Genomic DNA, 15,922 nt, shown 5'->3' with positions numbered 1-15,922 from the left:
GATACATTTAGATTTTGACTACAGTGCACATTACACAACTTTAAGAGACATTTTTATAGAAAGGAAGAACTTACTCATTAGACTTAGTTCCGTCCCAGATTTTCAAAATAACAGTGTCTGAGTTTTTTGCAATATAAACACCAATCACCTGATATAAAAAAGAAAAAGCAACTATAAGAGGTAATAATACTAAAAACTATTTTTAATCATAACACTTCAATAAATAAATAATAAAGTAGATAAAAAAATTTTTTTAGGGCTTACTTAAAATTATCTCCATAATAAGAGATTTAAAGTAGTAGGGAAATGAAACAGGCAAAACAAATTTAGAAATACAATTTAAAGATTTTTATAAATAATTGGCGAAATACTTAACCATCACAATAATAGGGATATAATAAAAAAATATTGAGAAACCAGGACAAAATATTTTTGCAGATAAACCAAATATCGAAGCAACAATTAGATCTATTATATTTTTAAAGTACCAGTGTTTTGTGCATTTTAGGCCTCGGAAAGTTTTAGTAATGGTTTCAGCTGCCGTGAAAAATACATGTGTCTTAAATAATCAAAAATTTCAAATATTACATTTTGTGTAATGATTATTATTGTAACTTTTAAAATGTTCATAATAAGTGTCAGACAATAAATTAAAATTTATTTATTTTAATATTATTGTATTTTTAGAATAATGTATTTTGCAGTTTTATTTTTGTTAAGTAAATTGAAATTCTTTTGATAAAAGAGTAGCTTTACTTATAAAGCGATAATTCATGTTGACAATTATTGCTTTTTAATTATAATACATATTTAAAATATGTTGCTAAACTGCTTTGTGTGCTGCATCCTTTAATGCAGTTTCCTCAGCGCCTGTTTATATTGCCATTTATGAAATAAAAAAAAGAAAGAAAGAAACCGAAAATAACAGGAAAAATTTGACTTACTTGACAAATAATATTTACAAAATCACCCCTTTTTACTTCACTGATTAATTTTGGTTGATTTTTCTTATCATACCATTCAAATAAATTTTTCACCTTTAAAAAATGAGAGAAGTAATTATAAGCAAGAGAGCAAAAGAAGTGGAAAAATTATAAGCAAGAAAACAATAGAAATGGTGAAAATAAGCTTAAATGCAAAAAATAATCAACAAACAAACATCTGATATTACAAAAATGATCATAAGCAACAAAATAATGTTTCAAATGACTTAATTAAAGTAACAAAATTTTTATTCAAATTACATCAAACTTCATAATTAATAGAAGTAATAAATGGGAGAAAAAAATTTTAAGCAAAAAATAAAATAAAAAGAAAGATGAAGAGGATACTTCATTTATATCTCTAAATTTCATATAATTTTTCTGAGAAAGTAGAGGAAAAAAGAAAAAGGGCATTATTATTAAACCTGTCATGGTTCATATCTAAAAAAAGAAGAAATCGTACATTTAACTCATTAATGACTTAGCACAACATATGAAAATCACAGCTATGGAAAACCTTACAGTAGATATTTGTTTATATCAAGTGGATATATCTTTCTGTTACTACCACCTTAGGTGTAAAAAAGCCCTGTGTATTGACTTTACAATATATAAGCATAATGAGTTAAGAGTTCTTAACTTTTTTTATCCTTATACACAATTTTAGAATATTTTAAATTAAAAGCAGTTAATTAAAATGGTTATAATGTTTTACCTGTGCTGCATCTTCATCGGTAAAAGTAAACGATTTTGCAACAGTTCGTGGCTTTTGGCCCTCATTTTGTTTACTGAAGACTAAAATGAACTTGGAAGATAGGCATTTTCCTTCCAGCTTTGATCGAAATTTAGAAACCTTGAAAATTGAAACAAATATCTTTCATAAAATGTTAAATATATCTAAAAGTCAAATCAAATTATGATAAAAATATTTTAAAAAGCATAAGTAATCTTATTTAAAAATAGATAAAATTTGCACAATTAAAAATAAAAAAAAATTCAAACGTGAAACAAATTTTAAATAAATGAAACCATGTACAGCTGGTGGTGCATTTAGAATATTATATCACTGAAAGAAGATATTGAAAGCTGACATAAGTCAAAAATAAAATTCTTAGATGAAGCAACAAAAAAAAAAAAAAAAAAAAAAAAAAAAAAAAGATTGTTAAGCACTTAACTAAACAGATTGTTTTGAAAGGATATTTACTAACTTGCATGCGGTGTATTCGGATAATGTCCCCTGGATAAATATCAGGAAATGTTTCATCTTTTGGCGAATATATGGAGCACATAAAATCTGTTCCTGTCTTATCAGTAAGTGATACTTTTAGTGTTTTCTTTGGGTTATTGACAGCTGAAAAATAAAATTTGAATTAGTTCTTAATAGAAATTGTGGATAGAAAAAAGTATTTGCTTAATAGCGGTCAACAGAAACTGGAAAAAATCGAGCATTTTTGACATAAACGAGGATTGGCATTTCGTCTGGAAGAAACCCTTTCCTTTCAGGACACTGAAAGAAGCTGGAAAAAGTCAAATAAACTAAAGAAAGACCAATGCAAATAATGTTTATAAGAATAGCCTAAATTTAAACAAATAAAATTTAATATAGTACTAGAAAGCAGGATTCGTGATTTTTTTGATTTTTTCAAATATTTTTATAGACTTTTAAAAATATATTTTAAAATGTTGCATATTATTTAGAAGTCAGTTTGAGTATTCATATTTAAATTCTATATGTGTTTTTAGTAGAGTACATTTTTAGTAAGCTATTTGATGATTTAGTAGTACTATTAATAAAGCTTCCTTAAGACCTTTTAGCAGTTCTTTGTATAATTATAAAATTAAGTTTTACTATACTCATTTGTATAAAATATTGAAGAACTACAGTTATTCTAATTTCTCAAGCAATTTATTATATTCTGACTTTTCCAGGTACATCAGAAAAATTTCAATGAAAATTCAGACATTTTATCTATTCCATGCAATTTTTCATCTCAAAACTTGGATTTTTTTTATTTGTAAGGTCAAACATTAGATTTTAAGCGGGAAATAAAAAACATATATATACAGTTGAACCTGATTATCTCGAACCTCTTTATCTCGAAAAGCTCTATATATCGAAAATTTTAAAATTCCCTACATTTACTGTCTAAAATCAATGTATTTTCCATGTTTATGTAGAAATTTTTTTCAAAACCTCCGTTTCTCGAATTTCTAATAATAGAGCACAAATGTCAAAACTTTCCTTATCAGTAGAACTCGTAGACAGAGATGAATTTCGTGAATCCAGAGGAAGTAGGGATGGACAGGTTGGGGGTATTTCTTGGAATTTCAATCACTATCCCTGCACTTCCTTAACTAGAAAGGAATACAATGATTCTAGCAATAAGTGAGGGGTTAATGAGTAGTGACCATTTAGGTTTTTAACATAGATAAGAAAGCTAAAAATAGAAAATCATTTTTGACCTCAAAATTTTAAACCAATGGATCAAAGGATAATTAAGAGTTTTAAAGTGAACTATAGAAAACGATCTATGAGGAATTTGTGATCTTTCTAACCTCAAAGAATAGCAGAAACAAATAAGATTATCAGTAAAAATCTTGGAAAATTATTTTTAGTGTTAAATGTATGTTAAAAAACTGTTATGTAAATAGGTGTATGGGGTATAATTAATTTAAAGAAATGTCTATATTTTTCAACTAAAAACAAAGCACTTTTAATAGAATTTCTTAATTAAATTTAATGTTTTATAGTACTTGTATAACTCGAAACCTCTTTATCTCTAATTTTTCGCCTTTCCCGTGAGATTCGAGATAAACAGGTTCGACTGTATATATTAAATTTATATCATTGAATAAAGATGCAAGAATGGATAAGTCACTAAAATTGAAAATTTTCACAATATATATTTGTAATGGATGTTAGAATTATTTTACTCAGATCTCAATAACTGATTACTGTTACTGACAATTCTAACACTGCTTAATTTACAGGTGTAATTTTAGAAATTTTCTTGGTTTTTGTAGAAAAAAACAACTTTTTTTGTGATTATTTTCTGCTTTTTTAGAGTCAAAATAAAATTCACTAACGATTTCAAGTTTTCCCTGTCCCACAAGTTGTTTCTGTTTTCACTTATTTAAAAATGATATATTAAATAGCTTGGGAAAGTAATACTACTATTTAAACTAGATTGTAATTATAAACTGTTTAAAACTGTTTTAATATTTATTTTTAAAAAGAGTTTCCTCCAATTGTCCCACTTGGGTTAGAAGAAACCTATTATTTCTGGGGTAGTTTTTTCACAATGGCAGAAACTTGCCATCCTTATATAACTGCAACACAATATATGAAATATTACCCACATAGGGAATTTAAAAATGCTTTTATTTTTAATCGTCAATAAAAAGAAATAAAAAAAAATATTTTCGGTCAAAAACTGTTGTTTTAGGATTCACTAAATGGACTTGAATAGAATTTTTTGAATTACCTATAACTATTGAATTTATTATTTTGAATGATAAATAATATTAAATTCCTTTTAGATAGCACAAATCTGTGACTTATGGTAGTTAAATTGTCTAAATGTATGAAAAATTAAAATATTAAATTTATTTAACAACAATTAGTTATAATTTTAGAGCTTATTTTTATTATGTTTTGTTCGAGTAACTTTCCCATATATAAATATATATAAACAAATCAAGAGGAACTAGTGAAATTCAATTGAGTTGGCAGCTATGATTATGCTATAATTTTAAAGTCCAAAAAATATATTACTGTAAATACCTTTGGTAACTTTTAATTCACATTTTTCAACAATGCCATAAACATTAAAATTGTCCGATTTCTCTTGAGTTTCATGTAATTCTCCCAGTGGTGTGTACTCATAATGGTGTTTAAGCGTTTTCTAAAAGAAAAATACACACATAAAATGTTTCTTATCAATATTAAATTAATTTTCTTTTATTGAGAAATTAAATGTTAAAACCTTAAATACAGTGGGATGGAATATTTTCACCCATTTTCGTGTACTAAAACATAATAAAATATTCTAATTAACTAGTAAAGTTGATATACTAAGCAACAATCAAGGTTGGAGTTTTCGATATTTTAATCTAGTTTCAGACAAGACATATATTTCTTATTTTCCAATATTTGTATAAATGTTCAAAACCTTGGATTTTTGTAAATGTTAAAAATTCTATATGTAAGCATTGTGTACATAATTGGAGAAATTAATACTTTGCATCCCCATTCATTATTAATTTTAAAGCATTAATTAAAAATCAATATTAAAATGTAATAGAAAAATTGGTTTGAATCCTAGCGCCTTAATCTTGCTAACCTTGGTGACAACATCAAGACACAAAAATTTACCTTCTCTGTATAAACACAGAATTTTAATCCTCAAAATACAGGGGATAGCCACAATCTAGAAAATAAAGTTTCAACATATTTTACAATCTCTCTGAAACTATAGCAATTCAAAAAGTTGCTGAACACAGATATCAAAATTGTTTATTCTAAGATAATTCCTAGCGAAAAATTATTTCAAAATAATAAATAATTTATAATATAATCTTATATTAACTAATTTAAAAATGTCAAATAGTTGCTGAGAAAAAAAAACTTAAAGGTGTATTTTTAAATGTTCATATCTTGTTTTATATTCAAGAAATTCCACTCATATTTAAAATTCTATCATTTAAAAATTTATAGTTTAAAATAAGATAAAATTTTGTACACCTTCAAATTTAAAAATCTTTCAATCATGATTTAATTCAATAAAAAAATAATAACTTATGATAAAAAAATAATAACTTATGATAAAAAAATATTTTTATTATTGAAATATTCACTGGCAAATCAGTTATAAAATTGGGTGTAAAAATATATTTTTTTTATTTAAATAGTTTCAAGATATTCAAATAAATATATAAATAAAATTTACATAATAGAGTTTTAAATTTTTTATCCTTTTCTTGATTAAACTATCAGGATCTATATTTTAGGTCCTGATAGTTCATTCAGGAAAATGGCTAAGACTTTAAAAGTGTATAATTATATATATACAGTCAGATCTAGATATATGGTCATCCGCATATAAGGTCACTTTTCCAAAGACCCAGCTCACTGAATACGAATTCTTTGTAACAGATTATAGGATATATGGTCAAGTTTTAAAAATCGTTATCGCTTATAAGGTCATTTTTATCTGAGGTGAGGGGAGCTCTTTTCTAACAAAAGCCTATTTAACTTCCTTAGAAGGCAATTACCCCTCTCGAGTTCTAGGAAAATGTTGCAGTCAACGAATAAGCTACAATTTCTGAAATTGTTTCACAAGTTGTGGACAGTAGGACAATAACAGTGATCCTGAGACTGTAATGCAATAAATGTCATACGAAATTTTTTAACAAACCATGAGGGAGCTGAGGAACATTTTGAGAAGTTACTAAATCTCGAAAAAATTGTTCGAAAAATGAAACGAAAAACGAGACAGACCTGCATAAATGATTATTTTAAATAAAGTAAGATGTATGTACACTTTAGGAAATTTGTAAACAGCTTTATTTTAAATTAAATAATTTTTTTTTTAAAATCTAACATTCTTTAATTCTTTATTAAATTCTGTTAAAAATTATTGCTTTAGATATTTAATTTATGGCCAATCGTTTTTGTTTGTATTACCATTTTTAAAAAGTCATAATGTATACCATTTACGTGCTTAGTTACGAACTGCTAATGAATTGGTTAAATATATAAACAGAACTAGTCTAAAAAAAATATTTGGAGAAAGCATATTTTTATCCAATATTGTAACTTTAAATTGTAACTTTATGTGCCGTTAATTAGTAATCATATTTAAGATATGCAAATTTATAAAAAATCTCAAGCATTAGTATATAAATAATTTTTTCAGATAAATACTTACAGGTTCTTCGTTCAAGGAATCATTCTTCTCAAACTTGAAAGCAAAAAGAAACAAAACATTTTTTTTATAATAAGAATAAAACAAAAGATATTACATTAAATGAAGATATCTTAAAAAAGACGCAGATTATTTTCATACATATAAAAATTATTGGAAGGCAACAAATGCCCAAAATTAAACACTACAATACAATGCAGAAATGTAAAAACTCAGGTCTGAAGCACCCAAATATTTTTTGATGGGCTTTTCTACTTTGGGTTGATTTTGAAAAAGTCGAACTTATCTAATTTTCAATTTTTTGAAAATTTGTATTTATTTAATTGAAAGGTCAAAAAGTTTGTTGAGATTATGGTATAAATAAAATTCAGCATCGGAATTCACAAATGAATATATTTTACAAAACTGTATACAAAATTGGATGTTACTTTAGAACAACATTTTCAGTGCAAAAATACAGAAAAATAGTGTTGAGAAACATTAGATATTAGATGTGGAAGTTTGTTTAAGAAGTGGGAGTTTGGTTCCTACATTTGCGAATTCAGTCTACATCCAGATATATTTGGTCCAGGTGTAGACATTACTGACTACTTTTAAAGTTTTGATGCTGATTTTTTTTTCCACTTTGTATTTTCAGCTTTTTTTCATTCAGTAGATGGAACCATTTAAAGCATTGTAGGTGTTTTAACACCAACATCTCAAGTTGTCTATATTTTTGAGCAGGAAATGATGCTCTAATGTAGAATCTGAACTTTGTATAAGCACACAATTCATACTCACCTGGAGAAAAATTAAAAAGTGGTAGTAGTATTACATAATAGTAGCTACCAGAATATTTTATTTCCTCCAAGTAAATATATATAGATCCAAAGTTGGCAGGTATGAAATTTTATTTCAATAGTGGAAATTAATAAAAAATGTCCAGATTCTTCATAACAAAACTGATGCCAATTATAAATTTTTTGCAGGTGCTTAAGAACCCTGATGCAGTTTTAATAACTGGAATATAGTGATTTGTGAATTTTAACATTGGATTTTATCTTTCTTATGCATACTTGTCTTTCCTTCCTATGGAAGAACAAGGAAAAACGTAAAAAGTGCCAAAAAGATTTCTGAATAACAATTTCAACATTTTCAATATAAAAAAAAACTGGAGATAGATTTCCAGAAATAAGTCGGATGGTAAAAAACTTCTGAAAAAGATCAAGAGTTGCCATATCAGGAATACTGATGATGAAAACATTTTTAAAGATACCTTTATTTTAATATTGCCATGTAATTTTTTTGTCAGAAAACAACAGCAAAGATGATTGTCAAAAATATTTACAGATACATGCACTTGAGGCACAAAACCTTTGCAGAGTCAAACATTTAAAACAAACATCAGATACAAATTTAGTTGGAAAAAAAACATAACTTTAAAGAAACCTATATACTTACAGATTTTTTAGCTTTCTTTTTGTTTATCTGCTCTGAAGGGGACTTTTTTCTCCCAAACTATAGACATGCAAAAAACAAAAAATTTACTTGCAAAATTTTTACTTGAAAAAATTTACAAATTGAAAATATCCACTCATAAAAAAAAAGAAACAAAAATATGTATAGAGTAGAACTCAAGTTATCAAAATTTATCAAGGTCAGGCTCAATCTGGATTATTAAAAAAATTTATGAAAACTAAGTATTTTTTTGGATTGGATAGGTATGAAAAGTAATTGAAAAAAAAAATATTACAACTAAAATAATGTATCAAGTGAGTACAAAAACAATTTATATTTATACACTGTTTTCTACCAAATTGAGTTTGTTGATAACTTCTCACCACAGAAAACTAACTCACAGATTTCATTGAAATCTGGCAGCCATTGTATTACTTTCCTCCATAAAATTTACCCAGATAACTAATGACCGGAAAATTGAAGCTCATATAAATTTAAATTACCCAAACCCGTGAATCTTCATTCTGGACCAAAAGTTGAAAAGGAAATTCCTCCTCTTTATGATGTGTTGATTTTTCAACTGTGAAATTGGCAATCACTATGAAACCCTAAAACATAAAGAAATGAGAAACAAATAAGCAATATTAAGTTTTGTTCCAAATGCATAACAATACAATGTAAAAAAATTGTAAAATGTGTCTAATAGCTCAGCATCTTTAAGAAAAAAAAATTACGCAGTTTATTTTAAATTGCTTTACAATCTGAGTTCGCTTTACTTGTTGGTTTTGTTTTAGTCTTGTTTTATATTCCAGCTTTTATACTTTATTTTTAATATATTAGGAGTTAGCTATTAGAGAAAAAAATGATTTCAAAAAGTATAACTTACTCCAAGTTCAGCAACTTGTGATTCTTCAGCAAATTGATTAAACAAGAAGACAGTTAATTTTTGATCTGTTACTTGATCTTCTAAGCCTAAACAACAAAAACAAAATATTTTAGTGATAATTTAAATATTTAAAATTTGGTATTTATCTTACACTAAATAGTAAATAGAGTAATTTGATAAAAAAAAAACTAATACTGCATATGAACATAGCACATCATCAGTTTAGAAATGTTTTTTTTTTTTTTACATTACTGGGAGACTATAGGAACATAGGAATTCTAAATAATAGGGTGACCTGGGGTAATTCCATCTATTTTGTGAAAAAAACTATTCAAAATAGAATTTTAATATTTACTGGAAGTTTGAGGCTATATGAGATGAGTCCTATGCCAACTTCTTTTGTTTGAAAATCTAATTAGAATTTAAAAGATTTTAAATTTTTAGTGATCAGGAATTACCCCTGGTCTTGATCATTTCTGGGGTAATTCCTGATCACTTCTGGGGTAATTACTGATCACCAGTTTTTATTGTAAAGGGGCTGTTTAAAAATAATTATATAATGGTAATTAACAAANCTTAAACAAGAAGTGTTATGGTAATTAACAAATAAGACATCAAGATCAAACAAATAAACCAAAAAGATATGTTTAAGCAGCTAATAAAATGATTTATTTAAAAGCAAGAAGAACGATTAACACTTTAAATTTTCAAAAATCTTTGCATCGTGCCATACATTTTAGGCAATCAGCCAACTCATTCTCATGTTCTTCAGAAATATAAGAGAGTTCCCACATGGGTTACTTTTGCTGGATTTTTTAACTTCATTAAGGGAAAGTGTAAAGTTAAGTAAGGTATGCCAACAGCTCTGGCAGCAGCTCTCACACTGAAATTTTAATTTTCAATCATTTTGTTTTCTAGAAGCTTAGTATCCTTTTTAGGCTTATAATTTCTCACCATATTTATACTAGGCTAATTTATAAACTTAAAGAATGTGCACATTTTGAAACCCATCTTTGAAATGGAAAATACAGAAAGCAGTTTAAAAAATACTTATTTTGTTAGATTAAACAAAAAATTGTTATTAAGTAAATGCAGTTATACTTTAGTAAAGCGTACAAGCATTCTTGTCCATGTCTCAAATTTAAAAAATAATAATTTTTTTAAGATAAAACTTAGGTGATCATTATTTACCCCAGAAACAGAGTGATCGTGAATTACCCCGGTCACCCTAAGTTCAATATTCATATTTAATTGAGAAAAAGTCAAAACCTTAAGTCAAAATATATAAATTTAGTTTATAACTATGTTTATGAATAAAATAATGCAAAATCAATTAATCAAGTTTAAAAAAAAATATGTTTCGGATCTAGTTAGCTTTATAATTTATGTAAAATATTTATAAATGATAAAAAAAAACTAGATATAAATCTAGATTGATAGCATTTTTTCAATAAATTATTTGTGTTTTTTTTTTAATACAAGCTGATTAATTTAACTTCATAGATGGACCAGAAACTTATTTTGAGATAACCTAGTTGCTTTTATACAGAGCTGTAGTCATCCATTGGAATGCTCCACTCTGTGTTTTTTCCTGAAAGTTTGTCTCCGACTTGTACTCAATTAAAGTTTCCACCAAGCACCAGGAAGGTCATAATATTAAGTAATTGTTGACTTTAAATTACATATTTATAATTTTTTATGTACAATTAAAGTAAAAGGCACCCCTGGGGCAGAACGTTCTTGGGCTTTCTGCGACAAACTTCCCTGGTACTAATATTTTGCTTTAAGATACTTTTAATTATAACAATTACTAATTTCAAGTAACAGAAACGTTGTGTTTATAGAAGAAAGTATAGAATAAAAATGTATAAAAATTTTAAATTGAAAAAGTAATATTTTTTTAATTCTATAATAGGTGATATTCTCGCATTTTGCCGGCAAAAAATGCAATTTCAAAATCATTACACAAATTAAAATTCGTAAATAAATTAAACGGTTAGTAAATTAAAATTCGTACATAAATTAAAAATTGTAAAACCCTTGTAGAACTCCCAAAATAAAGATCACGAATCACTTGAATATGACTCTTTATAAAAGACATACTTAAATAACTGTATGTAAAATATGGTGTTCCTTAAAGAAAAAAAAAGAAAGAAAGAACATAATTTCTAGACCGAACTATCTTTTAAACTTTCGCAATTTTCAAATATCTTATTTTATATTAGTAATTTGAAATTCTAGCTGAAGCCAGTTATTAGAGATTTTTTTAAAAAAATCTTGAATGATAATAGAAAAAGCATGATTATTTCTTTCCTCTCTGATGCGCAAGAAAGACATCTTTAAAAAAAAATTCTGCAGAAAATTTTGTTTCTTTTTCGAAAAAATATGCAGAAAGAAAAACAAAAATTTCCCCCTCCCCAAATGAAAAATCTTTCACGACAAAACTCTGTAACATTCTGTGACAATGTCACTGTGTCGCCGCAATTCTGCCACGGGGAAAGGCACTTTATTTAAAATTAAATTTTGTATTATAACGTAACAGTTGAAAAATAAATTTTTAAAAAATATATTTGTACAAAATATTTAAATTGTGCAAAACCATTTTAAGAAAAGAACTATACATCAACTTCTCACATGCCAATAACACATATAACTGTCTCATAATAAAAAATTTTTTTAGTGAATACTCATGTACTAGAAAACTATTACAAATAATATATTATATTCATTCATTTTTTTGTAAAAAATAAACTTGGAAATTTAGCTTAGTAAATTTGGTTTTGGAATTTCTAAACTAAAACATCACTTATTAATTTATTCAGCAATCTTAATTTTTTCATAGTTTCAATGATTTTGTGCTTACTTTCTTTAATAATTGTCCTAATATTCATTTGGATAATATATTTGTTTAAATATTTTTAAAAATTAGTTTAAATAATTTTCATAAGATCAATTTTTTTTTTCTCTCCCTCGTTTAATCTATAAGAACAAACTTTAAACTATCTGGAGTTGGAGTCTAGTAAATATTTCTGACTCCAACACCTGCAAAATTTCTTTTAAATCTGACTTTACAGCTTTATACACAACAATAATTTTTTTGTTATTTGCATATAATAATATTTTTCTGTCATTTGTTATAAGAAAACTTTGTACAAATTGATCAAAGTAGCTTTAAATTTAACTTTGTTTAAAAATTTGTTTTGTCTTTTTTATTTATGCTTATTTAAAATATTCTTTATATACATTTGAAAACGTCTATAATAACAATATGAGTTTAATGAGGAAATTTTTATAATCAGTTTTCAAAAGGTCTTTTAACCTGGGGTTGCAATATGATTGCGCAAATATGAAGAAAAAAAAAAGAATGTTTTGAGACGACACAATAAAATTAACTGAAGTCTATTGAATAAATCAATAATATTACCATCAGTAATAAGAAGCTTTCGCATAAATCCATTTACTCTTTTTCCAATCGGATTCAAATGGAAAATCATCCCCTATAAAAATTTATGATTTGAATGATAAAGTAGAAGAAAACATATTGTTTTTAAGTAACAAAATTCAAAAAAAAAAAAATTTCAATATTAATGGATTTGAGAGTAGGCATCAAGAAAAATTATAATAACACACATACTATGATCAAATGCAAAATAATTCAAGGTATAATAAAATATAAAAAAAAGGTATGCAAAAACCCTTTTCAGAAAGATATCACAGAGAAATGTAATTATTTTTATTTATCAAAGCATTTTTTTAAAATTTTTTATAGTTTGATAAAAAGTTGTTAAATAAAATATTTCCTGTGGAAAAATTTAAAAATTCAACTTTAGTTAATAAAAATTATTTACCATGTTATATATTTCATAAAATGCAATAAAAAATAATTTCACAAAATTTAGCTTTTTAAGTAATGAAGTTCTCATATTGGAAGAACTTGTAATTATAAAATCGCAAAAAAATTATGAAATAGACCAAAAACAAATGGTACAAAAAAAATAATCTGAAATTTCTTATTTTTCAAGACAGGAAGAATTTTAACAATTATGCCAAAAATGACTGACATCTAAGTTGTTGACCTCAAAAAATTTTTTTAATCGGTTGATTCGTTGAGAAATTTTTCAAAAGTAAACCTCAATAATATAGAAAATTAGAGAGTGTTTGAATGAATCATTATTGATTGGACAAATTAAAACAAAGTAAGAAATAAATCTAATTAATATTTTAGCAGATCTTAGACAAGATGTAATAAAATTTTAAATTCTTTTGTGAGTAAAATTAATAAAATTACAGTAACCAGATATTTTAATTCTATCCCTCCAAAAATTTTAGGCTTGCAATATCTATACCCTTCAGTCTTTTTTATTCTTATTTCTAGTTTTCTACAGCCCGGTTGCCATGATAACTTTGTGACTATGTTGATACATTTACCAATGTAGAAATATTACTCATAAAAAAAAATATTGATTATACATTAAAAAAATAGCGTTATGAATTTCAGGGGGCATGATGTTTGATACCAATATGTGATACCTATTAAATAAGTTTTTTTAAAAGTAAATACATATATGAATACTGTAATTACAGTTATCATGGAAAGTATGTTTAAATGTAATAAACAAAAGTAAATGGAACATTGAAATGTACCCATATTTAATAAAATACAACTTGAACCAATTTAAATTGAAACAAAATAGGAATAATTAAAAAATATTACGTCAAAACATATTTATTTTGGGATATTTTGCATGATGATCTGTCACGCAAAATACAATTTCCAAGGCGACAAATGTATTTTAAGCTTATGTTACCCTTTAAAAAAAAATGATATGTAGAGGTATGCTACTAGTTATACTTGTCAAGTTGGCTCCCTTCTGCTTTTCTCTCGCCAATGTCCAGAAGCAAAATATGCATTAATAACGATAACATATGAAAGAGTGGGTCAAAAATTTCACCCAAAATGAATACAATATATGAATAAAGGAGACTTTTAACAGTTTAGCTTTTGCAAACTCTCATTTAGAGTTTATTTAATAAAAATAATACAAATGCGTTAATTGACACATTATTGCATAAGAAAAGATTTCTAACTTACAATTATAGCTTTATTTTCAAATTTTGAGTGCGAGTTTAATCGCGCAAAAGGGATTTTTTAATAATTATTGGTAGCAGCATTGTAAATTGCTGGAGGACATGTACAACTTGATTTTTTCCTCATTGCTTCGTCATTTATATAATAATCGTATTAATCATTTTTACGTATAAATAAATCAAACACAAAATTAGGAGGGAAATTTTGATACATATTGATATTTAATAAACTCTCATTTAGAGTTTATTTAATAAAAATAATACAAACGCATTAATTGACACATTTCAAACTTACAATTATAGCTTTATTTTCAAATTTTGAGTGCGAGTTTAATCGCGTAAAAGGGATTTTTTCATAATTATTGGGAGCAGCATTGTAAATTGCTGGAGGACATGTACAACTTGATTTTTTCCTCATTGCTTCGGCATTTAAAGCCATATCGTATAAATCATTTTTACGTATAAATATTTAAAAATTAAATCAAACACAAAATTAGGAGGGAAATTTTGATAAGTTATTGATGGATTGGTAGAGAAAATTAATCAAGATGGTTTTAGGCAGCTTATAGCTTACTTCGATACTTTTCGAATAAAATAACTACAAATCTACAATATTCCACAAACATCACTAAAATATCATGTTGGTTTGTGACGTTGGGTATAATATAGCCTACGTCACAGGTTGTGTTGTTCCTACTAAATTTAACCCATGAACGGTATTTTCTGCGAGCCTAACTTCAAGCCACAAATAAACAAACGAAGTGTTCGATCGTTTAAATAGCTGCTCGCCAGATTTTATTGCATTATAAAGAAAAGTTATTGAAACTAAATACAACTAAATAAACAACAACAACTAAACAAATAACAACTACTACTAATAACAATAACTAAATAAACAACAACTAAATTCCATTCGTTTAGCATTGCGTCATATGTTGTTCCTACTAAATCGAAGTAGTTGTGTTTTTTTTATATTATACCCAATTTTGAAGGGTTTCTGAAAACCATTAACAAATTTAGCATTTTTTATGAAGATATTTAGCTAGTAAAGGTTGATTTTCGGGTAGAATACTTATTCATTAAACTAAATGGAAAGTTTCGGATAAATAGCGTCATTTTTTCAATAAAAAAAAAAAAAGAAAGATTTTTATGGCTTTGTAAGTGAGTTCGTTGTCTCTCTTTACAGATGATGTTTAATATGACATATTTTAAATGAATATTGATTTTTAATTCAGATATAAGTGAAGGAGAATTAATTTATGACTTTCTTTTTAAACAAAAGCAAAACTTTTGAACCAATTTTTTTTAAAATTTATTAAAGTAGCTTTTCGTTATTTAGTTAAGAAATTAGAAGTGTTTTATGCATACAAAGTGCAATTTTTAATTTGAAATAGAACAATGAGATTGACAAAGTTCAGCGAAGACAGTATCAAAGGAAACAAATGAAATATTTTTTTAAAAATATTAACATGAAATAATAATAGAAATGAAGGATTCCATAGTGGATTGATAGCAAGATACAGTTCCTTTTAAATTATAGAAGTCAAGCATCACTGGCTGCCAGAGCCGGATAATCCATTAGACCAGATGAGGCCTGGGGC

General features: G+C 25.9%; 1 protein-coding gene across 2 annotated transcripts in view; it reads right to left on the bottom strand.

Annotated features, from left to right (window-relative positions):
* Window positions 1-14,857, bottom strand: part of LOC107448995 (protection of telomeres protein 1) — a 38,721-nt gene extending 23,864 nt beyond the window's left edge. The window contains exons 1-11 of one of the 2 annotated variants that reach the window (XM_043054462.2): window positions 14,617-14,857; window positions 12,658-12,730; window positions 9,234-9,319; window positions 8,851-8,955; window positions 8,351-8,407; window positions 6,914-6,946; window positions 4,768-4,888; window positions 2,192-2,334; window positions 1,699-1,836; window positions 945-1,037; window positions 75-148 (exon numbers count right to left, since the gene is read on the bottom strand). In XM_043054462.2, the coding sequence (XP_042910396.1) occupies window positions 75-148; window positions 945-1,037; window positions 1,699-1,836; window positions 2,192-2,334; window positions 4,768-4,888; window positions 6,914-6,946; window positions 8,351-8,407; window positions 8,851-8,955; window positions 9,234-9,319; window positions 12,658-12,730; window positions 14,617-14,760 (1,067 nt within the window). In that variant the 5' untranslated portion in view covers window positions 14,761-14,857. Of the gene's footprint in view, window positions 1-74; window positions 149-944; window positions 1,038-1,698; window positions 1,837-2,191; window positions 2,335-4,767; window positions 4,889-6,913; window positions 6,947-8,350; window positions 8,408-8,850; window positions 8,956-9,233; window positions 9,320-12,657; window positions 12,731-14,325; window positions 14,455-14,616 lie in introns of those variants that run through there. The other variant, XM_043054463.2, reaches the window with a different exon arrangement.
* Window positions 14,858-15,922: the final 1,065 nt, after the last annotated feature.

This window comes from Parasteatoda tepidariorum, chromosome 2 (genome assembly GCF_043381705.1).
Source record: "Parasteatoda tepidariorum isolate YZ-2023 chromosome 2, CAS_Ptep_4.0, whole genome shotgun sequence".
Lineage (NCBI taxonomy): Eukaryota > Metazoa > Arthropoda > Arachnida > Araneae > Theridiidae > Parasteatoda > Parasteatoda tepidariorum.
The sequence above is the reverse complement of the archived record's forward strand: the minus strand, read 5'-3'. Positions and strand labels throughout refer to the sequence as shown.